At 36.5% G+C, this 12,221-nt stretch overlaps 1 protein-coding gene across 1 annotated transcript; it reads right to left on the bottom strand.

Annotated features, from left to right (window-relative positions):
* Positions 1-11,639: 11,639 nt before the first annotated feature.
* Positions 11,640-12,221, bottom strand: LOC106302576. The gene is made up of 3 exons (XM_013739053.1): positions 12,147-12,221; positions 11,942-12,064; positions 11,640-11,756 (listed from the first exon to the last, which is right to left on the bottom strand). The coding sequence occupies exons 1-3, from the start codon at positions 12,219-12,221 to the stop codon at positions 11,640-11,642; spliced, it is 315 nt and encodes a 104-aa protein (XP_013594507.1).

Here is a 12,221-nt window from a genome sequence, read left to right as displayed (position 1 = left end):
TCCTATGATGAATATCACAACTTAGCAGTTCTATATTTTGGGCTAATCCCTCATAACCTATCTGAACCCTAAACCTAACATGTGGATCTATTCAGACATGAAGTTTGTCACAGAAATCATACATAGAATAGATGAAATTGCAATAGATATAAAAACCAAAAACAATGAAGTTCCAGAAGGACTCTGAAGGAGTTTCTCCTTTCTCTCCTAACTAAGAACAATGAATTAAAGAAAGCTTAGATAGTGTAGCCGTCAACAATGGCTTATAAATAACATTAATAGGGTTTTTGGTCGTCCAAGTGTATTCTGGTAATTTGGCATTGCTTTTGGGCTTCAGTCGTTCATAAAATATGCTCAGCCCGCATTCTGGCATCACTGTCGACCGACACCAATGCTGCAATATTGATCGACAGTCCTTCATCTCTTCGACAGCTTCCTCTCGCGAGGCAGACTGACCCCTCTTCAGTAAAACTGGCATAAATTCTGCTACAGGATGCTGATTGACCTCAAACCGGTGGAATTGGAAAGCTAACTCAAAGATATATCTTGTATCTAAAGATTAGCCCAGTATAACGGTGGGAAGGTTTCCATCCATAGCTAAACATCTGACACGTCTGTGCAGTTCTGCACCTCAAAAGACTCCAAAATCACCATATCTCTCCAGAACGTACCTTAACCTGTAAATAATCTAAATAGACTCTATATAGTAGTAAATATGTATTAAAACACTTACAGACCATGGCTGAAAGTGGGTAAAATCCATGGTCTACCAACACAACACTTACCAGACATCAGACCAACCTTGAGAGTCTTGGTGAAATGAGAGACTTCACTGGTACATGGTTCAACAAAGGCAAAGAAGAGATGGATACTTGCTTTCCAACAAGTCCCAGTTCTCAACATTACTTGCCAAATTACCTCCAAAGTCAAGCTAAATGACTATAACAAAGCGCTGAGTGGGAGGCAACCCACTATTAGGTAATATTTATTAAGTTTTTATATATATATTGGTTTTTAATTATTACAGGTCATAAAAATAAAAATAAACAAAAAGAAGATCTGAGTAGACGATTGCCATCAGTATCGACCGATGCAAACCAGTCGACATCGATCGACATTGTCTTACCTACGTCGACCGATATCAACATCCTTAAATCGGTCGACATTCATTCCGGTCTGGTATATCGTTCTTACTTGTTACATTGAGTCCTTATGATTAATTTTTAACCATAATCCGACTGAATTTACACTGGGGATATTTAAGTTTGGGGGGAGGTTTACTGATATTTATTTACTTATTAGTCTTATTAAAATGTTTTCAAATTAAGTTATTATTGAGTCAAGAATGGGATTATGAACTTATAGATTTTGCTAGATATCTAACCACTCTTAGCACCATTCTAGACTTACTGATTGCAGATAGTACTAAAGAATCTAAAGTGGATCAACCTGTCAACTATCCACTCTTGCTGAGATTATTTTGAAGGAAACAGAGCTGACCTCCAACACTAAACTTGACACAACTGCTTGTCTTGGGGCTTGGTATACATGGGATCGGATTCTTCAAACAAGTCTAAAAGGTAAAGCCTTGTGTATATAGATTTATCACCCTTTCTCTCTCTCTATTTTCGAAATATAGATTATATATAGAATAGAGTAGAATAGAATAGAAAAAAAAAAAATATATATATATATATATATATATATATATGTATATATATATATATATTATTATAATAGAGATGTATTAGAAAGGAATTCGAACAGGACATAGTGGCTACAACCATTAAGGCTTGCTTCATAAGAATTTCATAGGTAAAGGATTAGAACAGGACTTGGTGGCTACAACCATTAAGGCTTGCTTCACAAATAATCCTAGGATATAGGTCAAAAAGAAGTGAACAGGACTTAGTGGCAACCACCATTAAGGCTTGATTCATGGAAGCGTGTCCAATCTTGGTTAATGATCTTGCATATAAGCAGATTTTGACCAAGAGAGAAAACTAGTAGAGAGAGAGGATATGAACTAATGTTTACCTGCAGGTCCAGATACATGTTTGAGAATCCTTGCATCCTGCGATCGATACTCCCAAGGTAAAGCCTTCACTTTTATTTATGCTAAGAAATGAGATTGGTAGAGGGGAACGAAAGACAAGATTTGCTAAGTTTTTGGCTAGATGAATTTGGTTGCTAAGCTATGATATGGTATAATGTGCCTTTGTTATTAGGATTTCTTAGATGTGGATTGCTATATTGTAGAGTTGATGATTCTAAGTTTTAAATCGTGTGAGTCCCTGCTGTTTTAAAACATCTTTCAGAGAGACTGCCTATTTGTTTTGCTTGAGGACAAATAAAAGGGTAAGTTTGGGAGAGTTGATAGGCCATGGATTTGACCCACTTTTACCCATGGTTTATAAATGTTTTAATAACAATTTATAATATTTTAAAGTCTATTTAGTATATTTATAGGTTCATGAGTGATTTGGAGTAAACTGATGATTTTGGAGCATTTTGGAGATAAAAGGAGGAAACATCCGAGTTGGCCATCGAGCAAGACCATTGGTCGATATTTACAAGCAACAATCGATCAATGTTCACATCGTGACATCGATCGATAGCGAAGTGCAGAAGCCTGTTTGGTTCAAGCAAACTTAAAGCCCAAGTCTTCACCAAATTACAAGATTACCCTCGACTTGTTTTAACCTAATACTTATAGTTAGCCAACATGTTAGAGACAAAAAGTGCTTTTTTGTTCCCTTGTTTTCAAAGCAAAAGGTTTTACAATTTTTCTAGGATTCTAGGAGAGTTGGAGAGAAGATCCAGAGAGATTCGTGTTTGGAACTCCATTGACTCTTACCTTAATTCTATGCAGTTTTCTTATCTATTCTTTGTTATGAATTGCGTAGCTATGTCTGACTAGTTTCATTGTTAGGTTTAGGGTTCAAATAGGTTATGAGGGATTAGCTCCAACTATAGATTGCTAAGTTGTGATATTCATCATTAAGATTCTCATTAATGCATGTTTCTAGATTAGCTACTTAGAACTTGCCCTTGGAGCTGTAAACACAAGTGATAACTTACTTAGTTTATCATCCCCTTCCAGCAACCTTTTCAGTACATCTGGAGGATCTTTTAATAGTGGATATTTTACTTGACCTTGCATACAACACAGAGTGAAAGTAGGAGTTCGTGCATTTCTGCGTTTGTTAATCTGTTCTCTGTACCTCATAATAGCTTCACAGTGGCAACATGAGTATGTAGGATCACCCTCGTCAATATACGCTGTCAATGTTAACAAATTTTAAATTTTACTTTTAAAAAATTGTTGAAATAAACATAATTGACATAGGTTCAAAGTAACCATTTATTAATCATATGCCTAGAGCTTTGGATCCGCTACTCTTTGTAAGAGATTCTACACATACAGTCTCTTTGGTAAACTTTGCCTTTCTCTTGCTTTGATGGCTCTTACGATGTGTTTTTTCCTCAATAGAATAATCTACACTCTCTTCATTATTCTCAGAATCAGAACTTTCTTGGGAGCTACAGTCAAATTCTAAATTACTGATACCACTCAAATTACCCTAAGGAGTGATTTATACTCGCTCAAATAGGAGATCGAGTTGTAGTACTTAGGGATCGAATTCACAGGGAGCTAGGAAACCTAATAAATCTAATATGATTTGTTAAGCAAGAAGGTTTTAGAGTTTTTAAATATAAATTGCAATTTTTATATTGAACAAGTATTTGTTCAATAGTTGGTTTGAGGTTTTGGTGCTTAAAACGGAAATAGCTAGACTTAGAGTTTTGATTCAAGAAATTTGGGATTATAATCCGACAGATGCCTAATGAGTTGCATGCATGATAATGTAAGGCTCAACTACTTGATCAACAAGTCAATCAGCTCTCGCATGCATTGACTTGTCTATTAACTAGATCTATTGATCTCAACTGTCGTATTTTGATCAATAGAAAGTGTCGATCGATAATCCTATAGAGATATCGATCGATACATGTTTTGCACCGTCGATCGATTTTTCAAGTGTGATATCGATCGACGCGCTCTAGTCAAGCTTTATGCGCGGGTTGAATAATAGCTTACTAAGCTCCCTACATCAGCTCTCGCCTTGCTCATAGCAAGAAACATAGTTCTATAAGAATGTTTTCAGGATGAGAATAAAGATCTCGCTTTTTCAATCAATCCATGGGCAGGTTCTTGGTAGCTAATCTAGACATATGCATTAATGAACAATCTTAAAGATGATTATCATAACTCAGCAATCTATAGTTGGGGTTAATCCCTACTAACATAATTAAACCCTAAATTCTAACAATGGAACTACTCAGACATGGCTAAGCAATTCATAACAGCAGTTAAGTATGAAAACTTCATTAGAATAGTAAATAGATATTAATGGAGTTCCAATCACAAAATATAATTTTGGATCTTCTGTCCAATCTATCAAAATCCTAAAAACCTTTACTGTGAAAATAGTAAAACAATGAAAGCACACTTTGCCTCTAACATGGCAGCAAAGCTTATATAATTAGGGTAAAACTCGTCAGTGGTAATCTTGTAAACTGGTGAAGTCTTGGGCTTCAAGTCGGCTGTGACCAAATGGGCTTACTGCACGTTTCTTTGTCGATCGATACACAGATGTGAGTATCGATCGATTCTTACTCTCCAATATCGACCGAGGGTCGAGCTCGATAGTCATCTCGGGTGCTTGCTCCAAATATCTTCAAATTGCTCCAAAATCATCACTTATCTCCAAAATACTCCTGATCTTATAAATATAATAAATAGACTCTATAATATAATAATTATTAGTAAAACACCTATAAACCATGGGCGATAATGGGTCAAATCCATGGTCTGTCAATTACCATCGAGTTCTTTAATTAATCCTATAAAAAAATAAGACTCCAAGTTAGGACATTTTGCAACAGAGGAAAGTAGCATTTTAATATATATATATATTACTATGCTGTCAAACCTCCAAAATCATCATCACAATCATCTATTGCTTCGTCATCATCAGGAACAACTTCTTCGTCTCTCTCATTGATAGTTTTCGATGGTGTATCTTCACTTTCATTTACACTCATCAAGAAGTGCACATATATTTTTTCGCTGCTTCTTTGGGATTGGTCTCTGAGTAGTTTTTATTTCTGAAGACTTGGTAACTTTAGCTATATAGATGTCATTAAAAACGTTATTAAGAACAGAATTTTCTTAAATGATTAATCAGATAATGTTTATCTTAAATACTCCTTCAGATAAACTTACACTTCAATGACGTCAAACAACTACTTTGGTCTGTAGTGTTATTATCTTGGTCTGAATCCAAGGAAACACCTTAGACAATTTTTTAAGACGACAACATGAGAACGGAATCAAGTAGGAATGCTTTTAATTACTGTAACATAAGGTCTTAAAGAACTCTTACTGAGAACACATCTGCATTTGTTACTTGGTGTTTTTGGTGTGCTTGTATTAAGACCTTCATCTCGTGCAATATTGGTAATATCATCAAGAGCTATACGTTTATACTTTCTCTGGTTTCTCTGGATTGGTCTCTGTGTAGTATCTAATTCTGCTGAGTTGCTAACTTGAGCTACATAACAAACACAATGGAAAGATGGCTTAAGAACAGAATAGTTTATTGGTTTTGATTATGTTATGAAGTAAAAATATATTAAGATAAACTTTCACTTCAATGACGTTAAACAACTTCTCTGGTCAGGAGTTGTATTAGATTGGTCTGGATCCAAGGAAACACCTGAAATAATATATTGGCTCTAAAGTCGAACAGAAAAAAAAAACGTATGTGTTTGTGTAAGACTCTTTGTATAACAAAACAGTTGCTTTGTTTTATTAATCTTTCTTTTCTTAACTTTCTTAAGATCTCTCTTACATTGGATCTGTTTATATATGCAATAGAAAACTTAGTTTTATCCTATTACACTATGATCTAGGAATCTTAACTTAATCCTAAACCTATTAGGCTTTAGTTATGCAAGTTTCCTTTTTGAATAACTTGTTTCCTAAGTAACAACTAGAAGCTTATCCAACATTCTCCTTCTTAAGCTTCATATCTTCTTTGCTTAAGTTGAGAACTTGAATTCGAACCCTCATTTCCTTGAACTGGATTTTCGCTAAAGCTTTAGTCAATATGTCCGCAAGTTGATCTTTTCTAGGAACATATTCAACTTCAATCAGACCTCTTTCAACACATTCTCGTATAAAGTGATACTTCTTATGAATGTGTTTGCTTCGTCGGTGAAAGACTGGATTCTTGGTTAAGGCAATAGCAGACTTGTTGTCCACTCGGATCAGTGTTTTTGCGACCTTCTTCCCTGTAATCTCGCTCATCAAGTCTTGAAGCCAGATGGCTTGTTTCGCTGCTTCAGTTGCAGCCATAAACTCGGCTTCACAGGACGAGAAAGCCACAGTTTCTTGCTTTTGAGAACACCACGTTATAGGAGTTGATCCGAAACAGAACAAGTGTCCGGTGGTGCTCTTGCCATCATCAGGATCTGTGTTATGACTACTGTCGCTAAAGCCGGTGAGGATTTGTGGTCCATCTTTCTTGAACTTTAGACCATACCCCATAGTTCCTTGCAGGTACTTTAACACTTGCTTCAGCGCGTTTCCATGCGATACACGAGGAGAGTGCATGTATCTGCTGAGTATGCCAACAGAAAATGCTAGATCCGGTCTCGTATGCATGAGATACCTTAAACTTCCGATCCTTCTTCTATAGACTATTGCATCGAACTCGGCCTCCTCTGTAGCTTTGGACAGCTTCAAACCAAACTCCATAGGTATTTGTGTTGAGTTACAGACGTCCATCCTTGCTTCTTCTAGTATACGCCGTGCGTATGCTTCTTGTTTGATTTCTATTCCATCTGCGCCTTGTCTTACTTCAATGCCGAGGTAATAGGTTAGCTTTCCAAGATCTGACATCTCAAACTTCTTTGACATTGAAGTTTTAAACTCCATGATCGAGCTTAGTGAGTTTCCTGTGATGAATAAATCATCTACGTAGATGGCCACGATCAGAAGCTTCTTTCCTTCTTCTTTACGATAGACTGAACTTTCTTTAGAACACTTCTTGAAGTTCAAACTTTTTAAAATCTGATCTAGTTTTGTATTCCACGCCCTTGGAGCTTGTCGAAGACCATATAACGCTTTAGAGAGTTTGTAAACTTTGTGCTCTTCATCCTTTTTCTCAAACCCTTCGGGTTGTGATACATATACATCTTCGTTGAGCTCTCCATGAAGAAAAGCTGTTTTGACATCTAAATGGTGAATTTCCCATCCTCTTGCAGCTGCTAAACCGATCAGAAGTCTGATTGTCTCTATGCGTGCTACAGGGGCAAACACCTCATCGAAGTCAATACCAAGTTCTTGGACATATCCCTTAGCTACCAATCTTGCTTTGAACTTGATTATCTTGCCATCTGCATCACGTTTAATCTTAAAGACCCAACGAAGACCAATAACTTTTACTCCAGGTGGCTTATCAATCAAAACCCATGTTTCATTCTTGTTGATTGACTCAATCTCATCTGAGCATGCTACTCTCCATCGCTTGTTTTTTCTAGCTTCTTGGTAGCTTCGAGGTTCATCGCAGAGTGATAGAAGGAGCATCTCACACTCTAGATTAGCCATAAGAAGATAATCATCTAGATAGCTTGGACGAGAAGTTAGCCGTGTTGATCTTCTAGGTTCAGGGATCTCTGTTTCTTCGGACCCTTCGTCTACTTCTACTTGATCATGATCATCTATAGTTGCTGAATCACTTGTGTCTGCAACTCCATCCGTAGCCACTTCAGTAACTTCTTCTTGCTGTGGTGTGATGCTGAAAGGACCATGACCAACATCCATTGTTGTTCCCCACGATAGTTGGAACATACCAGGCTCGTTTGTCTTTTCTTTTTCATCTCGCTTCCACTTCCAGCAAGCCTTCTCGTTAAAGATCACATCGCGGCTTACAACTACACGTCTTGTTGTAGGATTATACAGTCTATAAGCCTTGGATCCTGGTTCAGTTCCGAGATGAACTAGGGTCTGTGATCTATCGTCAAGTTTTTTCACGAGAGCAGCGTCTATCTTTGCGTGAGCAATGCAACCAAATACCTTTAGGTGACCGATGCTCGGCTTTCTTTTCTTTAGACTCTCATATGGTGTCTGATTCTTTAATGCCCTTGTTGGAACACGGTTGATCAGATAAGTAGCGTGACGTACAGCCTCACCCCACATATAATTTGGAACGTTCATAGCTTTTAGAAGGCTACGAGACATCTCCATTAATGTGTGATTCCTCCTTTCAACCACACCGTTCTGCTGTGGTGTGTATGGAGCGGTAAGATGACGTTTAATGCCACTTTTATTACAGAAATCCTGAAACTCTCTTGATGTGAACTCTCCACCTCTGTCCGTTCGAAGTGTCTGAATCTCTTTGTTAACGTCCTTCTCAACAAGTTTCTTAAATTCTTTAAACTTCTCAAACGCCTCACTTTTATCCTTTAATAAGATCGACCACATGTATCTGGTACAGTCATCGATTATAACAAAAATATATTTGTTAAGTGAAGGTGTTGATGGTGAGATAGGACCACAAAGATCAGCATGTAGGAGCTCCAAAGCATGTGATGATCTGTAAGTCGTTGCCTTTGGAAACATATGTCGGGTTTGCTTTCCGACCAAGCAAGACTCACAAATCTCTTTTTCTTCTTGAATTTCTGGAAGTCCACGAACCATATCTTGTGTAGCCATTGATCTTATGGTTCTGAAGCTAATATGCCCAAGCCTTGCGTGCCATCTCCAAGCTTCTTCTTCAACTTTCGCAAGAAAACAGGCAGGCTTGCCTATCTTAAGAGAGATTTTATATAATCGGTTTGGAGCTCTTAAAACTTTTATCAGTAACTTCCCATTAGGATCTCTTAACGTCAGATAATTGTCTTTCATTCTGACGTCGTAACCTTGCTCAGGGGCTTGCCCTAGACTAAGTATATTGCTCTTTAACTCTGGAATATAGTAGATATCATTTAGAAGCTTTTGTTCTCCTGTCTTTGCTTCAAACAAAATTGTACCCTTCCCATTAATATCTACATATGATCCATCGCCAAACTTAACCTTTCCTTTGATGTTTTGATTCAGCTCCGCAAAGTACGAGACCTCTCCTGTCATGTGATTACTAGCACCATTATCTAAGTACCAAACCCCTTCTTCTTTCTTGTTGGCTTCGTACTTCTTTGGCATTACATTTTCTTCATTAAGGAAGACAGTTTCGTGAAGATATAAGGCAGCATCAGCTTCCTCTGTATCGGCTTTGTTGAGCTTGTGATCATCTTGTTTCTTCTCAGGACATACAGACGCAAAGTGACCTTTCTTTTTGCAACTGAAACACACGATCTGCGAGTAATCTCGCTTATCTTTTCCTTTTTCGTGTGTGTTACTTCTTCCTCTGCCTCTTCCTCTGTTTCCTTGTCCACGACCTCTGCCTCTCCCTCTGTTTCCTGCTTTTCCTTCAGAACTTGCGTAGAGGAGATTGTTTTGAGGCTCATGTGTAACTTCATCTTGAATCCTTTCTTCGAAAGCTTTAAGTCTACCAACTATATCTTCATAACTTGTCTTATTTAAGTCAAGAATTTGCTCAATAGATGCTGTCATGTGAATAAACTTTGATCTTGGTAAGCAATTCAAGAACTTCTTCACAAGTTTAGGTTCGTCAAAAACTTGACCTAGTGCGGCTGACTTTGCGGCGATCTCAGTTAACTTCCCGGAGAAGCTATCAACAGATTCAGAATCTTGCATTCTTAAGCGTTCAAAATCGTTCATTAGTGTTTGTAGGCGTGCTTCTTTTACGCGTTCGGCTCCAACGTTTCTGGATGCAATAGCTTCCCAAATTTCTTTAGGGGAGTCATCTTCTCCAGCCTGTAGAATGAAACTCTCAGGTACTGACTGAAACAAAAGTGCTGTTGCCAGATCGTTCTTCTCTTCATTGGTTGATCCAGGATCGATTGTCTCCCAAACTTTATGAACCTTTAGCAATGCCTTCATCCTCTTCGCCCATACAGTATAATTTGATGAAGACAGCATCGGACATACAATAGTGGATGGAACGTTTGATTTCGTCGGAATTTTAACGTCACCCATTGTAGCTGTGTCTTGACTTTGAATTCTTTATCTTAAAAAAAACCTAGCGCTCTGATACCAAATAAAGTCGAACAGAAAAAAAAACGTATGTGTTTGTGTAAGACTCTTTGTATAACAAAACAGTTGCTTTGTTTTATTAATCTTTCTTTTCTTAACTTTCTTAAGATCTCTCTTACATTGGATCTGTTTATATATGCAATAGAAAACTTAGTTTTATCCTATTACACTATGATCTAGGAATCTTAACTTAATCCTAAACCTATTAGGCTTTAGTTATGCAAGTTTCCTTTTTGAATAACTTGTTTCCTAAGTAACAACTAGAAGCTTATCCAACAGGCTCGACCAAATTAGCTTTCAATCAAGTAGGAATCAGTTTATATACTGAAATATAAGGTTTTAAAGGATTATTATCGAGAACACATCTGCGTCTGTTACTTGGTGTTTTTGGTGTGCTTCTACTCTGACCTTTTACTGAAGCATTTTTTATGCCCATCTGAGTTTTTTCAAAACCACCAAATAGCCTTTTAAAAACAGCCTTGATATCAACAGTAGAATGCACATCATCCCGGGCTAATTTCTCCATTCTTGAGTTCGATTGACTTTTAAGGCATTCGTTCTGATTATTGATGTTAATCTCTTCACGCAAAGATGATCTATCATTCTCCTTGTTAGAACTGGAAAGCTCTCTTTTTCTTTTCATACTGTCTTCTCGTATAGGAGAACGAATAAATTGTCTTGATATGTGACCAATACTTTGTAATGTCGATAGAGAAACAAATGGCTGGAAAGAAAAATCAAACCTGATTGTCAGTCATATCGATTTTAATGATACTGTTAACGTGATATTTGTATTTAACTTATTTAATTAAATATTTACTATCAAAAATTTACTTTATGGCAACAGAATATCATAACAATTAACTTTTTAAATAGATACTGAATTCATTTTTTATATATTTGATTTAGACTTATTTTATATCCCTTCAAAATTCATATTGATTCAAGGCTAACTATAGATGATAACCTTGCAGATATAGGTCATAAAATATACCAATGGTGGCTGCCCACACGAATCATTGAAGGTATATTCACAACTCTTATAGTAATATAGTTCTTCTCAGCCATTTCTTAAGTTAAAACCGTGAAGTGAAGGGTTTAAGAATGATTGTTGTTAAGTTGTTGGTTAGAAGTGAAGTGAATAACATAAAATATTAGATTTCTTGTGGAAAGACCAGTTGAAGAATATAATACAAAAATAAGTCTTGTTCTAATCTTCACATGATTCAATAAGTAGAAAAGCAAACTTTATTGAATAAATTGATGAGGGAATTTCAAATGTAACAAAACCAACACGAAAATAATAAAAAAAAAACAAAGAAAGGTCATAAAACAACAAAATAAAAATCAAAGCAAAATAACTCTTTATTAGGTGGCCAAATCATCACTAATCAGTCCTTGTCTTACTCCTTCTTTATGATCTTGATGCAAATGTCATGTCCATTTGATCACGCTCATCTTCCTTACGCTTGTTACTTGAGGTGGAAAAATCTTCAGATGAGTTCTCATTGATATGATCAATCCCAGGAAGCTAAATAAAATACGATTTAGTTTACTTTGAACATAAATATTCATGTGAGTAGTCAATTCATAAAGTAGTTAAATATGATAAAAGCCAGTTACCTCTCCACCAGATTGAGTTAACAAAATGGTTTCAGTTAATGAAACTGGTTCTGAGAGTGACTAGATTCTCTGAATATAATCTCCAGACCAGACCTCAGAGACCTTAAGAGTGTCTGATCCATTTGTTACATTGTCACTGGTTATGGCTAGACCAAAACAAAAAGATTTCCCAACCAAGTCTCGAATAGGCTGAGGAAGTATTTCTGGGTCTTCAATCTGTTACACATACAAAGCAAATGTAAGCTTGTTAATACATTCAACTATTAGCCAATAAATTAAACTGTTAAAGAAAAATAACCTCATCAAACGAACCATCCCAAAGTTCAACATCATTGCTACCAATAATTGTTTTCCCTACAGTGTCAAGAAGCAT

Source organism: Brassica oleracea, chromosome C7, assembly GCF_000695525.1.
Source record: "Brassica oleracea var. oleracea cultivar TO1000 chromosome C7, BOL, whole genome shotgun sequence".
Taxonomy (NCBI): Eukaryota; Viridiplantae; Streptophyta; class Magnoliopsida; order Brassicales; family Brassicaceae; genus Brassica; species Brassica oleracea.
Note: the sequence above shows the minus strand (reverse complement) of the source record. Positions and strands in the feature narration are given on the sequence as shown.